Below are 18,785 nucleotides of genomic sequence, written 5' to 3' on the forward strand. Positions count from 1 at the left end.
AACAAATGGAAGGATTTATGGAAAGATTTTTTTTTGTTTTAATACCCCATCAATCCTAATTAACAGAAGAGCAGAGAGAAAAGGGAAAATGGAACGGGGTAAAAACAGGGCAGAAAAAATATGCTAGATTTATGACACAGTATTTCATTAATTACATTAAATGTATGTGGCCTGAATGCTTTAGTTAAAAGACCAATCATTAACTGAATTTTAAAAAACCAGCTTTTTTTTAAACAAGCAATGCTTCTTAAGTATGAGGAGATTTAAAAGATTGAGATTAAAAAGATTGAAAAAAATATACTATTCAAACCTAAAAAAGGCTGAGGTAGTCATATTAATATCAGATAAAATAGACTTTAATATTAAAAGACTTGGTAGAGATAAAGAAGGTGACTTTATCATGATAAAAGGTCCAATTCTTGGAAGCTATAAAAATGTACATTATCTCAAAAGATATGAAACAAAAATATTCAGAACTATGAGGCGCCCTAAATACCCACAAAAGCATTATAGAACAAACAGATTAAAAAATAGGAATATAGAAAATGTGGGCAACATGATTAAGAAAATTGATTTAATGGACATATTTTGGAACACTGCACCCTGCTTCAGAGCCCTTTCTTTTCAAGTACATATGAAACATTTAAAACATGTATACTTATGGAAAAAGTATCAAAGGATTGCAATCTTAGAGTATGTTCTCTGATCTAAGTGAATTACAATAGTAACTAATAATAAAAAGATAACTAGGAAATCCCCATTTGTTTAGATATTAAGAAATACACTTCAGATACCTTGGAGGTCAAAGAAGAATCATGAAGAAAATTAGAACTTTTTTCTAATAATGAAAATGAGAGCACTATCTCAAATCTTGTGTGTTGCAGGTAAAGCCATCCTTAGAGGGATTTTTTTTTTTCACTTTAAATGAATATAATAGAAAAGGTAAAAAGCTAACATTAGTGAGCTCAGTATTAATCTCAGGAATTGAGAGAGGGAAAACATAAATGAAACCCAAAGAAATTGCAATAGAAGGAAGGAAATACAGGAACCGAAATTAATAAAATAGAATATATGTAATACAATATAAGCATATACTTGTCAATGTTGAGTCTGAAAAGACATCATAAAACTGGTAAATCCCTAGTAGGATTAATCAGGAAAAAAAGAGAGAGAAAGCACAAATAACCAAAATCAAGAAAACAGAGATCTCACTACAGATCTTACAGATATTCAGAGAATGTTATGAAAATTTGATGCCAATACATTTTCAAGTATGGGTGATCTAGAATAGAAAAGCTGAGTAATCTTATCTTAAATTTTTTCCAGAATAGGAAAAGCAGATATACTCACCAATATATTTTTGAAGCTAATAAAATACCAACAAAGACAATACAAGAATAAAAATTAAAGGCCAGTCTCACCATGAGCATAGATCCAAAATTCCCATAAACTTTTAGCAAACAAAATCCAATAATATATTTAAAAATTAATCATCATACCAAATTGGATTTATTCTGGAAATATAAAGTAGTTTAGTATTCCAAATGCAATCAATATAATTCATCACATTAAAACTTAATAAAGGGGAAAAACATATGATCTTGTCATTCAGAAAAAACATTTTATAAGATTAACCATCCTTCCATGATTTTTAAAAACTCTTTGCAAACCATCACTAGAAGAGAGTGAAAAGAATATATAACCAGAAGCCTATAGATAGCATCATACTGAGTGGTATAACAAAAAACATTTCCTTTTAAGATTGGGAATAAGAAAGGTCATCCCCATTTTTATTTCTTATTGTATTGTAGGAACTATCCAGTGCTGTAGAGTAAAAAAGAAAGAAAGAAAAGATATAGGAAAGAAATAAATAAAACTATCATTATTCATAGATATGATTATGTATATCAAAAATACAAAAGAATATAGATTAATTTTTTAAATTAGAATTTGGTTGGGTGGCCAGGCAAAACAAAGAAAAACATCTAAAAACCCAAAGCATTGTATTTTTACATACCAGCAAAAACAGAAAATACATTTTTAAAAATACACTGTTTACTATAGTATAAAAAATGAAATATTTAAGGGAATTCCCTGGCAGTCCAGTGTTTAGAACTCCGAGCTTCCACTGCCAGGGACCTGGGTTTGACCCTTAGGGAATTAAGATCCTGCAAGCAGTGTGGCGTGGCCAGAAAAAAAAAGGAATATTTAAAAATGGATTAATAAAAGATGTGTAATCTAAACAAGGTCTCTCTCCTTTTAGCCTTCTTCCTTAGCCCTTCCCCACCACTGTCTTCCTCAGGCACACGATTTACCAGATGATTCGACTTGAATGCATGCAATAGATGTGTTTGTGTATGCTTATGTGAAATTGTATGATATCGTTTCATGAATGTATCTGTTTATAATTTACACAAGTGACATTTTTCTATAAGTTTCCTTGTATTCTTAACTTTTGTTGCTCAACAGTATGTTTTAAGAGTTACGCAGGTATGCATAACATTATGTTATATAAGCCTACTTCACTTTAATTATTTATTTTATTTATTCTTAGTTGTCAACAACCCTCGTATCCAGCAAATACTGGATTTCATTGTTCATTTCTTCTTTGCTAGTTGTTCGAAAAGCAAGTGTTTCATTTGACTGAACTTACAGATGGAGAGATGACCCATGGTCATTATCCCAGACAGCATTCCAATTCTGCAGAAACCAGTACTGACCCAGACAAAGAAATTATTGAAGCCATAGATCTGTGTGCCATTTCTTTATGGAGATACCACATTTTGGATTTCTCTTTTTGTGAAATCTAGAGGTTGTGTTGCAATTTCAAGAAGAGGGTGGGACTGTATGAGACAATGACAGTCTTTTAACAGATACAATTTTGGTGTTATTCTTTTTAAAAAACTTTTACTGTTTAAGCAATAAATGGTTAGAATTGTTACTTTTTAATGTCATCTTGGAAATACCATCAAATGAAATTTGAAAATAAATAAATAAATAAAAGACGTGTAAGATCTCTGGCAGAAAACTGTAGAAAGTCATCAAGAGAAATTAAAATCTAAATAAGTGCAAAGCTATATCACTTTCATAGATTGGAAACCTCAATTTTGTGATGATCTTATATCTCACCATACTGATCTGAAGACTTATGGCGTTCTCATCAAAATCCCAAAGACCAAGAATAGCCAAGATACTGTGAAAGAGACTAAGGTAGCCGAACTGATTTTATTGCATAACGATAATAAAACTTCATTCTGATGAAACCGTAGTATTTAAAAGACAATGTGGTATTGGTTCAAATATGGACAAGAAGACCAGTGGAACAGGATAGCCCGCAAACAAATGGATGCATTAGTAGGTATTTATTTAACTAAGAAAAAAAGGTGTCACTGCAAAACTATATGGAAAGGACAATCTTTTTAATAAACAGCGCTGGGAATGGAAAAAAATACAGTTGGAGACACGCATACAATCCCACTTCATACTATTTTTACTTTTTAAATCTTTTAAAATTTTTATTTATTTTTGGCTGTGTTGGGTCTTCGTTGCTGCGCGTGGGTTTTCTCTAGTTGTAACGAGTGGGGGTTACTCTTCATTGCGGTGTGCAGGCTTCTCATTGCGGTGGCTTCTCCTGTTGTGGAGCATGGACTCTAGGTGTGCAGGCTCAGTAGTTGTGGCTCGTGGGCTCTAGAGCGCAGGCTCAGTAGTTGTGGCACATGGGCTTAGTTGCTCAGTGGCATGTGGGATCCTCCCGAACCAGGGATTGAACCCGTGTCCCCTGCATTGGCATGCAGATTCTTAACCACTGCACCACCAGGGAAGTCCCAATACTATTTTTTAAATTTCATTTCAGATAGATTATTGACCTGAATGTAAAAGTTGAAACAAGAAAGTTTATCTTAAAATATGAGATAGGAGAATATCATCACAGCCTTGGAGCACAGAAAGTTTTCTTAAGTCACAAAAAGCTGTAACTATAAAGGAAAAACTGATAAATTTTGTTATTTTAAAAGTAAAAACTTTTATTCCTCAAAGGACACCATTAAGAGTGAAAAGCATGACAGTAGATGAGAATTTATTTACAACACATGTAACCAGCAGAGGGCTGATGTGTACAATATATAGAAAAACTCCCTCAAATCATTAAGAAAAATGTAGAAAACCCAGTGGGAAAGTGTGCAAACGATTTAAGAAGGCAAAAGATAAAATCCAAGTGGCTAATAAACACATGAAAATATGCTCAACTCATTAAAAATCAGGGACTGCGAAATAAAACCACAATAAAATACCACTGTATACTCACCGGAAAGTGATAATACCAAGTGTCGATGAAGGTGTGGAACAGTGGAAACTCATTAAGTGCTGATGGGAGCGTAAATTGGTACAATTTGGAAGACAGTATCTACTGAATTGGAGATATGCCTTCCCTGTGAGCCAACAATTCTGCTGTTAGGTGTATACCCAGAAATGGGTACATGTGCACCAGGAGCCATTACAAGAATGTTCATAACAGCATTATTTATAATAATGAATAATTGGAAACAACTCATATCCATTAACAGTAGAATAAATAAATTATGGTATATCCATATTATGGAAAAATACACAGTTATGAAAGAATGAAGACAGCTGTAACCAACAGTGTAGATGAATCTTATAAACATATTAAAAGGAAAAAGCCAACACTGAAAAATACATATTTTAAGATTCCATTTATATGAAGTTACAAAAAAGCTAAAATTAACTATAGTTTTTAGGAATGATTATTTGGTGAAACTATGAAAGTATGGATGTGATTACCTTAAAAAGGGTGGTGATTTGAAAGGGAGGGATATGTGATAGGAAAAAGTAAAGCACAGAGGGGCTTCCAGGGTTGTTGGCAATGAATTTCTTGATCTAGGTGATAGTTACACAGTTATTTACTTAGTAATAATAATTGATTAAGAGTAACGTATATTTTAAGCACTCTGCTGCATTTGTGGAAGTTTTTTCACCACTTAGAAAAGATTTTCAAATACATGTTTATACAAATTCACGTACAGATATACATGTACATATATATGATACATGTATGTACATATATGTACGTATATATGCAAACGGTGGTGATAAAGATAGATGTCCTTGGGCAGAATGGTATTGATCAATGTGTGCTGGGCTGTCTGCTTTGGTAGAATGCCTCATTAATCCTTTTTAATAAGGCAATTTAAGCCTCCCACATATATATGTGATTACAGTTAAACTGTGAGAGGAAAGATCTGTAAACTTTAATCCTGACACATTTTAAATCTTCTGAATGCCTTAGATCTTGTTCTTTAGGAAGAAATTTATTTTTCCTCTCATTTGGTGGTTTGGCCAAATAGGAAATTTTCATTGTGACCTTCAGTCAACTTTATGCCAGAGAATGACCTGTACCCTTCCTTGCAATATTTCAAAATAACAGTGTTTTTATCTCTTATTTGTTTTGTCCTCCACTATCTTCACTTGTGTTTTATAACTGTGCGGTGGATTAAATGATACTTTTGAAAACTTGTTTCTGGACTAGCCTTAGCATATCATCCTTGGTTTTCCTCGTATGCAAAGGAGAATGATTCCAACATTTAAACTGGGATTTGTATAATTCAAGTTTTTTTGTATTTTTAAGGCTTTTTCATTGTGGCTTTCAATTCTAGTCGCCACACATTTCTACTTCTGTCATTCTGTAACCAAGGAAACGCCCTACTTTCAGCATGGCACAGTGCAAGTATACCTTTTAAAAGAATATTACAGGTTGAATATTCTGTGTATTCTGAAATAATATGCTAAAGAATATCAGCGATCCTAGTGATAGTAAAAAGCCAAATTTTTGCACATTAAAATTGTCTGAAAGAAAAATTCTTAAGTATGAAAACAGTCTTTGTTTCTTCCAAATAAAAAGCTTGAACTGCCGTTGCTGTAGATATGTGCATATACAGCTTAGGGAAACTGAAGACTAAAATAAAATCCAACTAGAAAATAAAATTTAAATTAAAAAATTTATGTGTAGCAAATGTATTTCTGAGGTCAGTTGATCAGCATTTATCTTAAGCAGTATCAAATATACCCAAAATATTTAAGTAGGCCAATTTAGGTTAAAACACAAAGATGAATGAGGTATATTGGGGGAGACAGATATGGATGCAAATATAAAATCTTCAATGAAGTAAGTTCTATAATGAAAGAATATTTAAGATATTAGTGGTGCAAACAATATCGACTTGATAGGTGCACAGAGTTTGCTGTGAAGATAATTTTTTAAAATATAATTGGTATGTAAATTCTGTCTCTAAAATTCCTTAGTTTGTTAGTTATCCATCAGAAAACTTGAAAGTTATTTGTTTCTTTCAACTTTTATTGTGAAAATTTAAAAACCTATTGAGGGGCTTCCCTGGTGGTGCAGTGGTTAAGAATCCGCCTGCCAATGCAGGGGACACGGGTTCGAGCCCTGATCCAGGAAGATCCCACATGCTGTGGAGCATCTAAGCCCGTGCGCCACAACTACTGAGCCTGTGCTCTAGAGCCCACGAGCCACAACTACTGAGCCCACATGCCGCAACTACTGAAGCCCACGTGCCTAGAACCCATGCTCCACAGCAAGAGAAGCCACTGCAATGAGAAGCCCACACACCACAACGAAGAGTGGCCCCCGCTCACCACAACTAGAGAAAGCCTGCACGCAGCAAGGAAGACCCAACGCAGCCAAAGATAAATTAATTAATTAATTAATTAAAAAAAAAAAACCTATTCAGATGTAGAGAGATTGTAGTATAATGAACCACCATGTACCCATCACCCAAGAAAGCTTCAAATTAATGAAAACCTGAAGCCCTTTTTAAAAACATGACTTTTCAAGTTCAGAAAGTTACAAATTAATTAACTGCCCTAGAAAAATAACATCTGTACAAATATGAATCCAAATGTACATACTTGTGATATACTTTGAAATTTATTAATACCTCTTTTTAATATCTTTGTATTCAAACTCCATTAGTGAATGTGTTTTAACTTTATCTAATAGTTATGTGTGTTTTATTTTAAACAGTGTGCAATATTTTATAGTACTGCCTTTTAAATGTGAGCATAATATCTAGAATAACAGTAGAATGATATTACTTCAGAGCTGAGAATCAATTTGTTTAGTTGCTGCCAGACATTGTGAAAAGTGACATCATATCAAATAGAAAATGAAATAAAGCTTTTGTGTATTTAAGCTGCACTGTCAGATACTCCCTTTTGAAACTCAGATCTTCAGAGGTGTGTTATCTAAATCATGCACTTTTTTGGTTTTTTATAATTCTTTACATTAAATTGCTTATACCAGAATTCCTATTTCATCTCAAGTTTTGGTTATTTTGTTCACATTATTCTTTAGATGCTATTAAGCTGCAGCTGGTTGAAGCAGGCCTGGTAGAATGTCTACTAGAGATTGTTCAGCAGAAAGTGGATAGTGACAAAGAGGAGGATATTGCTGAGCTCAAAACCGCTTCAGATCTAATGGTTTTATTACTTCTTGGAGGTGAGTTGTAATTTATGCCAACGAAAGAACATGACTGTCCGATATTTAAAAATTTATCGTCTCTTTTATAAATACTATACTAGGCATTTTCTCATTTTTCTGTCACATTTAATCCTGTTGATGTGATGATTTTGAAACCTTAAATACATCATGAAGAGAACTAGAGATAATGAACCTGGAAAAGAGGAGCCTTTACTATCTTCCAGTATTTAAAGAGCTGTCATATAGAAGAGACAGCTGTGGCACCAAAGGACTAAAAGCGAGATGGCTCCTTGGGACTTAGACTAGAAAAATTCTAAGCCCTTTTGTCCAGTCTCTGCTAAAAGGTTATTAGAAAAAGAGTCATTACTGGGACTTCCCTGGTGGTGTACTGGTTAAGTATCCGCCTGCCAATGCAGGGGACACGGGTTCGATCCCTGGTCCGGGAAGATCCCACATGCCACGGAGCAACTAAGCCCATGAGCCACAACTACTGAGCCTGCGCTCTGGAGCCTGCAAGCCACAACTACTGAGCCCACGTGCCACAACTACTGAAGCCCACGCACCTAGAGCCCGTGCTCCACAGCAAGAGAAGCCACCGCAATGAGAAGCCCGCACACCGCAACAAAGAGTAGCCCCCACTCGCCGCAACTAGAGAAAGCCCGCGTGCAGCAACAAAGACCCAACGCAGCCAAAAATAAATAAATAAATAAATTTATAAATTTATTTTAAAAAGAGTCATTACTTTTCCCTTTGTGAATTATAGATTGTAAAGTATCAATATGTGATTTCCCAATTGGGTATTCAGTTAAGAATATGGATATGTTACTTCTAAGTATTTACCTCTTATCTGTTGCATTTACCTCTAGATGAATCCATGCAGAAATTATTTGAAGGAGGAAAAGGTAATGTGTTTCAAAGGGTACTGTCTTGGATTCCATCAAATAACCACCAGCTACAGCTTGCTGGAGCATTGGCAATTGCAAATTTTGCCAGAAATGGTAAGCATATGAGTTCATCCTTATTAAATCAAACCTTCTGTATTTTTAAATTTTGCTTTGCCATAACGTATACTAAACCTAAAACAGTTCAGAAGCGTGTGCAGTATCTGTGTGTAATACTACCTTAATTTTTCAGAAATCTGAAATACTAATATTGACTTTCCCAACAAATTACATATTTTATGCAAGTCAACTAAGTTCTAATAGTTTAAAGGTCATGAACAGTGATTATGAAGTCTTTCTTTTGAGTACTCTGTACTTCAGAGATGAATAAACTTGAGTCCCATTCTAATAAACATCTGATCTGGGAGGATATACTCTTTTGCCTGGTGATTTTATTTTGGATTTAATAATCTGAGTATTCATTATTGTGCCTCATTTATACTCTTAACGCCTATAAAACTTAAGCATGGGTAGTCCTCTGGTTTAGGATAGAATATTTACTTAAATAGTATTTCAGAGGCACCAGACCTCCATGTATATTTCTGAAGTCTGACACTTTTGCTGTTCCCTCTAGAAACTTATACTGTGTCTAGGAAATATGAGTTATTTTTGTTTTTAATTTGATTTTATTTGAGTATTAACTGTTGTTATAGCATGTTATAATAGATGACTTATTCCATTTTTCCTTCCTTCTTTTGGGGACCATCATTAACTCCTTAATGATGAAATTAAGACTGGCAAAATATTGATAATTATTGAAGCTAAATGGGGGGTAAATAGTAGTTCATTATAATATTCTCTCTGCTTTATAAATGTTTCAGAAATTCTGTCTTTAAAAAATAATTTAAATATCAGCCATGATGACAAAATATAGAGTACTGTCACTGTAACGTTCGCAGAACGCTGGCATACTTCACTATAAATGGAAACTATTGGAGGACATTTTAAGCATGTGGTTTCTACTTACTCATCTTCTGATATATTATCAGGAACTCAGCTAGAGATTTTTTGGCCAGTTTTTAAAATTTTATCTATTTTAAGAATCTTATAATCAGACTTCTCACTCAGTAAACAAACCAAAAAATCTGTAAATCTGATGTGAGAAGGAGATGGAATTCATTTTATTTTCCTATAGCTCCATTTTCCCTAATGTAGATAATGGGCAGGCATCAGTTTTACAAAATATTTATAGATATTTGTAAAGAGGGAAAAAAAATGTTTTTTGTTGTTATTTAGATGGAAATTGTATCCATATGGTAGACAATGGAATTGTAGAAAAACTTATGGATTTACTGGACAGACATGTAGAAGATGGAAACGTAACTGTGCAGCACGCGGCACTAAGTGCCCTCCGAAACCTAGCCATTCCAGGTAAGACTTAAGAACGGGAGCCAATGAGATTTATTCTAAAAATCATCTATGAGATGGGGTGCTTTGAGACAGTTGTATCAGTAGCCTTTTTATTAGCTCAAATGCTTTTATCTCGTTCTCAGTGCAGTCCAATATTTTAACCTATTATTTAAATGAAATTCGTGGTTTCAATCATAGAAACTGCTCTGAAACAACATCAAAGTCAAGGTCAATAGCTCAAAAAGCAATAGTGCCTACTATACAGCACAGGGAACTCTACTCAATATTCTGTACTGACCTCTACGGGAAAAGAATCTAAAAGAGAGTGGATATACGTATATGTACAACTGATTCACTTTTCTGTAAGCAGAAACTAACACAACATTGTAAATCAACTATACACCAATAAAAATTAATTAAAAAAAAAAAAGAATAGGAGCCAACTGTGTAAGAGATAAAAATCTGTCGTTTTGGGAAGATATTTATGTGATTTGTGGACCTGCCCTGACCAAGAAAAGAAAAATAGTCTTCAGATTGCTTACATTTTTCTTACTAATAAATGGAGATAATATGTTAAAGAAGTTTTCTGAGACTATACAAGCATAATCTTCCTTTTTCAGATTATTCAAATATCCTATTACTTTTTGTGAACTCCTAGATGTTCATCATATTGTATAGTTAAGATTTTTTAAGCATCTTCAGCTGAGGTAAGATAATGGTATCAATTAACAGAATCCCTTAAAGAATGACTTTTTTTTTTTTTTTTTTTTTATACTGCAGGTTCTTATTAGGCATCAATTTTATACATATCAGTGTATACATGTCAATCCCAATCGCCCAATTCAGCACACCACCATCCCCACCTCACCACAGTTTTCCCCCCTTGGTGTCCATATGTCCATTCTCTACATCTGTGTCTCAACTTCTGCCCTGCAAACTGGCTCATCTGTACCATTTTTCTAGGTTCCACATACATGCATTAATATATGATATTTGTTTTTCTCTTTCTGACTTACTTCACTCTGTATGACAGTCTCTAGATCCATCCACGTCTCAACAAATGACTCAATTTCGTTCCTTTTTATGGCTGAGTAATATTCCATTGTATATATATACCACAACTTCTTTATCCATTCGTCTGTTGATGGGCATTTAGGTTGCTTCCATGACCTGGCTATTGTAAATAGTGCTGCAATGAACATTCGGGTGCATGTGTCTTTTTGAATTATGGTTTTCTCTGGGTATATGCCCAGTAGTGGGATTGCTGGGTCATATGGTAATTCTATTTTTAGTTTTTTAAGGAACCTCCATATTGTTCTCCATAGTGGCTGTATCAATTTACATTCCCACCAACAGTGCAAGAGGGTTCCCTTTTCTCCACACCGTCTCCAGCATTTGTTGTTTGTAGATTTTCTGATGATGCCCATTCTAACAGGAGTGAGGTGATACCTCATTGTAGTTTTGATTTGCATTTCTCTAATAATTAGTGATGTTGAGCATCTTTTCATGTGCTTCGTGGCCGTCTGTATGTCTTCTTTGGAGAAATGTCTATTTAGGTCTTCTGCCCATTTTTGGATTGGGGTGATTGTTTCTTTGATATTGAGCTGAATGAGCTGTTTATATATTTTGGAGATTAATCCTTTGTCTGTTGATTCATTTGCAAATATTTTCTCCCATTCTGAGGGTTGTCTTTTCGTCTTGTTTATGGTTTCCTTTGCTGTGCAAAAGCTTTGAAGTTTCATTAGGTCCCACTTGTTTATTTTTGTTTTTAATTCCATTACTCTAGGAGGTGGATCAAAAAAGATCTTGCTGTGATTTATGTCAAAGAGTGTTCTTCCTATGTTTTCCTCTAAGAGTTTTATAGTGTCCAGTCTTATATTTAGGTCTCTAATCCATTTTGAGTTTATTTTTGTGTATGGTGTTAGGGAGTATTCTAATTTCATTCTTTTACATGTAGCTGTCCAGTTTTCCCAACACCACTTATTGAAGAGACTGTCTTTTCTCCATTGTATATCTTTGCCTCCTTTGTCATAGATTAGTTGACCATAGGTGCGTGGGTTAATCTCTGGGCTTTCTATCTTGTTCCATTGATCTATGTTTCTGTTTTTGTGCCAGTACCATATTGTCTTGATTACTGTAGCTTTGTAGTATAGTCTGAAGTCAGGGAGTCTGATTCCTCCAGCTCCATTTTTTTCCCTCAAGACTGCTTTGGCTATTCGGGGTCTTTTGTGTCTCCATACAAATTTTAAGATGATTTGTTCTAGCTCCGTAAAAAAGGCCATTGGTAATTTGATAGGGATTGCATTGAATCTGTAGATTGCTTTGGGTAGTATACTCATTTTCACAATGTTGATTCTTCCAATCCAAGAACATGGTATATCTCTCCATCTGTTGGTATCATCTTTAATTTCTTTCATCAGTGTCTTATAGTTTTCTGCATACAGGTCTTTTGTCTCCCTAGGTAGGTTTATTCCTAGGTATTTTATTCTTTTTGTTGCAATGGTAAATGGGAGTGCTTCCATAATTTCTCTTTCAGATTTTTCCTCATTAGTGTATAGGAATGCAAGAGATTTCTGTGCTTTAATTTTGTATCCTGCAACTTTACCATATTCATTAATTAGTTCTAGCAGTTTTCTGGTGGCATTTTTAGGATTCTCTATGTATAGTATCATGTCATCCGCAAACAGTGACAGTTTTACTTCCTCTTTTCCAATTTGTATTCCTTTTATTTCTTTTTCTTCTCTGATTGCCGTGGCTAGGACTTCCAGAACTATGTTGAATGACTTTTAATAATTTTTTTTCCCTACGAGCAGACGTACAATTTTTTAAAATAGCCTTAATGTGCCTTTTTGGATTTACAAGGCTTTTGAAATCACATTATCATGGGAACTAATACAGGATATAGTTGAAACTATCCTTTTATTCTACTTTCTAAAGGTAAATTTCTGATTAGGTAAAATAGTATAACTATATGAAAATGCAATCTATATAAAATCAATTTGGCTCATGTAGCAGATTAGTATTGTTTATTAATGTCTATAATATCTATATTAACACAGTTGGGTCAAGGACAGAGGTAAAAAGAAACATTAAAGTTGAGGAATTGTGCTTTTCATAAATGAGAAGGCAACATTGTCAGATTTCCTTTACAAATTATTAGTTTGTGATTAGATTTTAAAAGGAAGTAAGTGTGATTTTGTATGTTGTGCTCCTGTAGACAAATAGGATACTTATCCCCTAGCCCTCCCATTCCCAATCCCATTCTTAAAATTAACAGAAAAGTAACAATGTTGTTTTTAAGTAGAAAAATATAACATGGGGCCTTAAGATAATAAGACACTCAAAAAATGTATATTGAATTGAATGATTATCATCAAAAATGCTAACATCATTTTAACCACAGTCTTTTTTTTCTCTCTCTCTCTCTAGTTGTAAATAAAGCAAAGATGTTATCAGCTGGCGTCACAGAGGCAGTTTTGAAATTTCTTAAATCTGAAATGCCCCCGGTTCAGTTCAAACTCCTGGGAACATTAAGAATGTTAATAGATGCACAAGGTAAGAGAAATGCTTTCTCAAGGTGCATTTTTTGGTATAATAGTCTTAATGTGCCTCTAGTGGAAAAAGGACCTGTTTTTAGCTTTCAGAATTATGTAATCATAAAGTAGCAAATAAAAGGCAAAAAGAGATTGGTTTTGGAACCCCTTCCATTAATTTCCATGCTTGTTATAATTGACTTTAAATGGAAATTATATTGCATTTCTCTTTATTAGTACATATAATCTGATTTTAGGTTGATTTATTAGTGGTTCTTGAGGGGTTTTTATGTTTTGGCATTTTCTATACCCTTTTTTACCTTGTAAAATTATCAAGTTTCAATACAGTGACAGTCAAAATTTTTTTAAATTTGTTTTGCAAACAGGGAGGTCATTTTTCTGTTTATAGGAACAATAATGAAAACCAATCCTTGGAATGAGTTATATTTATTTACTTATTTCTAAATTCTAAACCTTCTCTATATTGATTCCTTAGAGTACTGCTAAAAATTCTTCGGTACAGTTTTCCAGAGTACTAATAGACTTCCAGGCTGAACCAAAAGAGTATAAAGTTGTTTATTTTGTTTTTGTATAAAAGTCCACAACTGAATAGAAAATCTCAATAGTCCATCAGATACGGAATATTTGCAGTTCTTGCTTTAATAAAATTGTTGTGTTCTATTTTTAGACCTGTAATTTTCCTTCACACTCTTACATCTTTACCAATTATTTCAGTTGATTGCCTATCAGTGATTCATTCCTTTGTGGTTTGCCTTCTTACCTATAGCAGAAGCTGCTGAACAACTGGGAAAGAACGTTAAATTAGTGGAGCGTTTGGTGGAATGGTGTGAAGCCAAAGATCACGCTGGTGTGATGGGGGAGTCAAACAGACTGCTCTCTGCCCTCATACGACACAGTAAATCAAAAGTAAGTCCCGGAGGAAACCGTTCATTTATTTATGAAACAGATTAAAAGAAGATGGCAAGAGAAAAAGCTTAAAAGTAAAGGTATTCCTTGACTTGTGTAAATCTCCTTCATATAAATAATTGACTTCACCATAGTAACTATTCCAGCTGGTTGGCCACAGGAACGTTCCTCCCCATCAGATGCTACCTCTTGGCATCTTTGCCTGGAGCAAAAGCAGCTGTTAACTTGGACCTTCCTATTACCTGTCTCACCTATAGCAGCCTAAAATCCCATCCATTTTCACTGACACCAGTACAGGACTAAGTATATTGTTGACAAGATGGAAAGTATCAAGAAAGTATAGCAAAATGAACTCCTGTGGTAGTCCTTTTACCTCTTCATCATAACTGCTCTGTCAGGCCCATTTGTTCATTTAACAGTCAACATTTTGGTACTTACAGTGTAACTATTATAAAATATAGTATGACTTTCAAGAATTAACTGTCCAGTGGGAGGGCAGGTATAAAAACAGCATTAAAGCCACATACTCCAATTCAGATATAACTTAGAAGACAGAGAGACCAACTGTCTGGGCATCACAGAAGGGGTCATGTTTTAGATGTTAACTAGGAATCTCTCAGGAGGAGAGTGGGAAGAGAAAGCATAGAAAGGCCTCCAAGCAAAGACAACAATGTGTCAACAGCACAGAGATCTAAAACAACATAGTCTGAGAGGAAAACTGCAAGTAAGGCAGTATTGCTGGAGCACAGTGTGTAAAGACAGTGACCAGAGAGGAAGAGAGAGGGGATCAAGATGAATTACGTGCCAGGTTAAGGCATATGAATTTATTCTATAGAGAATGAGGAAGCTCCCAAAGGATTTTAAGCAGCAGGGTGCCATTATTTGGTTTTCATTAGAAAGATGACTCTAGGGCTTACTAAGGGCAAGGAAAACAAAGTTTTTCAAAAATATACATGTGAGATGATAAAGGCCTGAATTAAGGTTTTGGGTTAAGCAATTTGAAATTGCTGGTATTCAACCATTTTGACACAAAGAAACAAATATCATATGGTTCAACCTAATAGAAGCAGTGAGTATGGAAAAGAAGGATTTGAGAAAGATATGAGTGGCAGAATTGACAGAATTCAAAAGTGGGGCCCAAGGAGAAGGAGGTTTTAGAGAGAATTCCAAGTTTGGGGCTTAGCACCAGGTGGGGTAATCATGCCATTCATCAAAATAAGAGACTATGGGAAGAACTGACATTCCCTAACTTGCTTACTACCAAATCACTCTTCTATCCTTTTCAGAGTCTTTACCTAATTCTTTGCTCCATTCCATGAGAATTCTTACCCATGGTTTCATTTAGGCAAACCATAATTCTGTTAACTAGATTACAACAAACAGACATGTTTTGGCATCTGAATTTGGAACTCTCAGATAAATTCCTGTTACGTGTGGTGGTTAGGCCAACGAAGACTTGATTAATCCATAATATACCTTAAGTTCACTAACAACTAACAGAAGTGTATAACCAAACCATTAGTGGACACAAAAATATGTCCACAGGAAGATACGTTCCATCATCTTAAATAACCAAATCTTGGAACCAAAGCTATTCAAATGCTGTAATATTGAGATCTGAGGGTTTTGAGGCTTTTCTGTGGGTTTCATTATCACAGATTCCCCTTCCCTTATCTAATACCATACTCCCTCCCCCCAAAAGTTTTCAAATAAAATACCCATCAAGCATCCATCACCATGTAGGTTCTTTGAAAAGACTTATGAGAAATATGGGATGGTACCTTTCTAGATGTGTGTGTGTGTGTGTAATAAACAATTTGAAATGATATGGGATTGCAACTTTATAGTTACATTTTAACTTTTTTACAATTCAGTACCAGATAGGCTACTTTTTGCTTTACATATGTTTCCTACAATTGAGATTATACTGCTGCTAAGAGGCAATAGGAACCTTGATTCATAGATGTTAATGATTAGAATACAAGGTGTGTTATTTGAGCTCTGGATTAGAATTATTAATTTAAATTATTTTTAAATTTAACAAACATTAAAGGAATAGATGATTCTGTTTGAACAGCATTTCTCAAAATATGTTCTATCGAATAATAACCCCAAGAAATGTTCCAAGAAAAAGGGTTTCATGGTCAGAGTAGTTAGGATAATAGTGCATTCCCTTTACTTGCCTTTAGAATTCTGTAGAAGCTCTAAAGAAACTTCCTTAACTTTAGCTATTTAACTGTGGGTCTTTTTTGCAAGAGGCATCTATTAACATTCCACTGGACATACTTTGGAAAATGCTGCTCTGGAGTAAGCTTTTAAAGTAATTAAACACTAGGTACAAATTTGTTACATTCCTGTATATCCTTAACCAACTGTTGTGAATCACAGCTCTGTCCTTATGTTATTCTTTTTTTTTTTTAAATTGAAGGCAAGCTTTTTTTTTTTTTTTTTTTTATTTGTTTATTTTTGGCTGTGTTGGGTCTTCGTTTCTGTGCGAGGGCTTTCTCTAGTTGTGGCAAGCGGGGGCCACTCTTCATCGCGGTGTGCGGGCCTCTCACCACCGCGGCTTTACTTGTTGCGGACCACAGGCTCCAGACGCGCAGGCTCAGTAGTTGTGGCTCACGGGCCCAGCTGCTCTGCGGCATGTGGGATCTTCCCAGACCAGGGCTCGAACCCGTGTCCCCTGCATTGGCAGGCAGACTTTCAACCACTGCGCCACCAGGGAAGCCCATGTCCTTATGTTATTCTTAAACTTTGAATATTCTACTCCTTTTAAAGTCACCCTGAATTCTACCTTAGAGTCCAGTCCTCCAAAAGTTTGCACTGATTCATGGTGTTTCATGCTGGCTTAGGCCTTTCAGCCATATATGGTGTATCCTTGTGCTTATGCCAATAGGTAAAATTACATCTTCCCTCTAAAGAGTGCCCTAGGCTAGGACTCCTAACCAGCTAGCTGGACCTTCTGGCTGCAAAGATATCAAAAACAGAGAAAGAAATATAGTTTGCCTCTACAATAGGAATATAAAAATTCCCTCTTATCAAAGTAGGCACTTTTCTTTAACCTGTAAGAGTAAAACATTCTTCATCGGTATCAAGCTAAAAACTTGTTTAAACAAATGTACTTAGTCATTTGCTTATTCATCCAACATTTACTTAAACCTATACTGAGAGCTTTGATGATACAATATTAAAAAAAGAAATTTGTTGGTAGGTGATTCAGTAGCTACACCAGCCTACAGTCTTATAAATCGATTATCTCAAATTCAAGCCTATCTCAAACCATTCCATTGTAACAACATTGTTATACAATTTTCAACAGAGTCTTTAGCTGGATTTATCTCAACAGTTAAGAGCAAACTGACCATAAATGCTAAATATGTGAGACTGTTAACATAGATAATTTGCCTTAGTTATATATGTACCAAAATTTAGCTTTCCATAAGAAAACTCCTTGAAAAATAGTATCAAGAAATAAAATATTGTTTCAAACTTTGTAAAGCATTATAAAATATTTCCAAAATTCTTAAGGACTCTCCAGAAACATCTAAGGTTTAGAAGGATTACCCAGAGAAAACGTCTCATTGTGTATATCTACAGTTTACTTATTATAAATGAAATGGTTTCAGAGAGGTTAAAATAATCTCTGGATTAATTTTAGAAGTGTATTGGTTAAAATTATTTTTAATTCTCCAGATGAACCTTCTTGCTCTCTGGAGTGGTGCTAATATTCTTTTTTTTTTTTAATCTTGAAGTTAAAAATATAACTTTAAAATACATTGATAGAGCCCCTTCAAATCACATTAAATGACTGCCTCTGCTTGGCATTATGATGAATTCAGTGTGTATGCTTTTCCATAGACTACAAATGGTTAAAAACAAGACCTAGTAGTCAAACTGCCTGGATTGAATCTTGGCTTTTTACCATTTAATCACTGTCTGATTTGGGGCAAATTCCATAACTTAATCTAAGCTTCAGTTTCTTCATCTATAAACTGGAGATAATATCTAGCTCGTGGGATTTTCTGTGAGGATAAAAATAAGCTACTATCTGTAAGTTACCCAGTGTATGAGTGTTGTCCAGTGTATAGGCGTTTCTCCATACACGGTAGCTGTCAGTAGTAATAATCCTCTTTTGTCATATGACACAAGTACAATGCTTCATTTATCTTTTATCCCCCATTCTGTAGAGTAGCAACTCAGTAAGCATTTACTGAAGTAGGAGGAGAGAGGGCAGGCACTTTAAAGGACAGTACTCTCAGATATTTGTTCCAGAAAAGTGAGATGGAAAAGAAGCTACGCTTTGATTTAAGGGGTCGGGGCGGGGGGGGTGGGGTTGGTGATTTTTGGTATTTCTGATGTGCAAATTTTCTTCATTCACATTCATTCCTTTCCCTTCTTTCTACTACAGTGGGCTTTTGAGGGTGAATCACAAAAGAGAGGATGAAATGACAGTCCAGGAACCTTCCTAGGTGACTGCATATGTATCTTGTGAATCTCTTTTGATCTTTTTTACTCAAC

At 34.7% G+C, this 18,785-nt stretch overlaps 1 protein-coding gene across 10 annotated transcripts in view; it reads left to right on the plus strand.

The window, feature by feature from the left end:
* RAP1GDS1 (Rap1 GTPase-GDP dissociation stimulator 1) overlaps nt 1–18,785 on the plus strand; it is a 163,446-nt gene that overhangs the window by 129,134 nt on the left and 15,527 nt on the right. For 8 of the 10 annotated variants that reach the window (XM_082461733.1, XM_082461729.1, XM_082461735.1 and 5 more), the window contains 5 exons: nt 7,391–7,534; nt 8,383–8,514; nt 9,694–9,828; nt 13,237–13,362; nt 14,128–14,267. In XM_082461733.1, coding sequence (XP_082317859.1) covers nt 7,391–7,534; nt 8,383–8,514; nt 9,694–9,828; nt 13,237–13,362; nt 14,128–14,267 — 677 coding nt within the window. The remainder of the gene's footprint in view (nt 1–7,390; nt 7,535–8,382; nt 8,515–9,693; nt 9,829–13,236; nt 13,363–14,127; nt 14,268–18,785) is intronic. The other 2 variants (XM_082461732.1, XM_082461736.1) reach the window with 1 other exon arrangement.

The sequence above is a fragment of the Balaenoptera physalus genome (assembly GCF_965194825.1).
Source record: "Balaenoptera physalus genome assembly, chromosome: 5".
Lineage (NCBI taxonomy): Eukaryota > Metazoa > Chordata > Mammalia > Artiodactyla > Balaenopteridae > Balaenoptera > Balaenoptera physalus.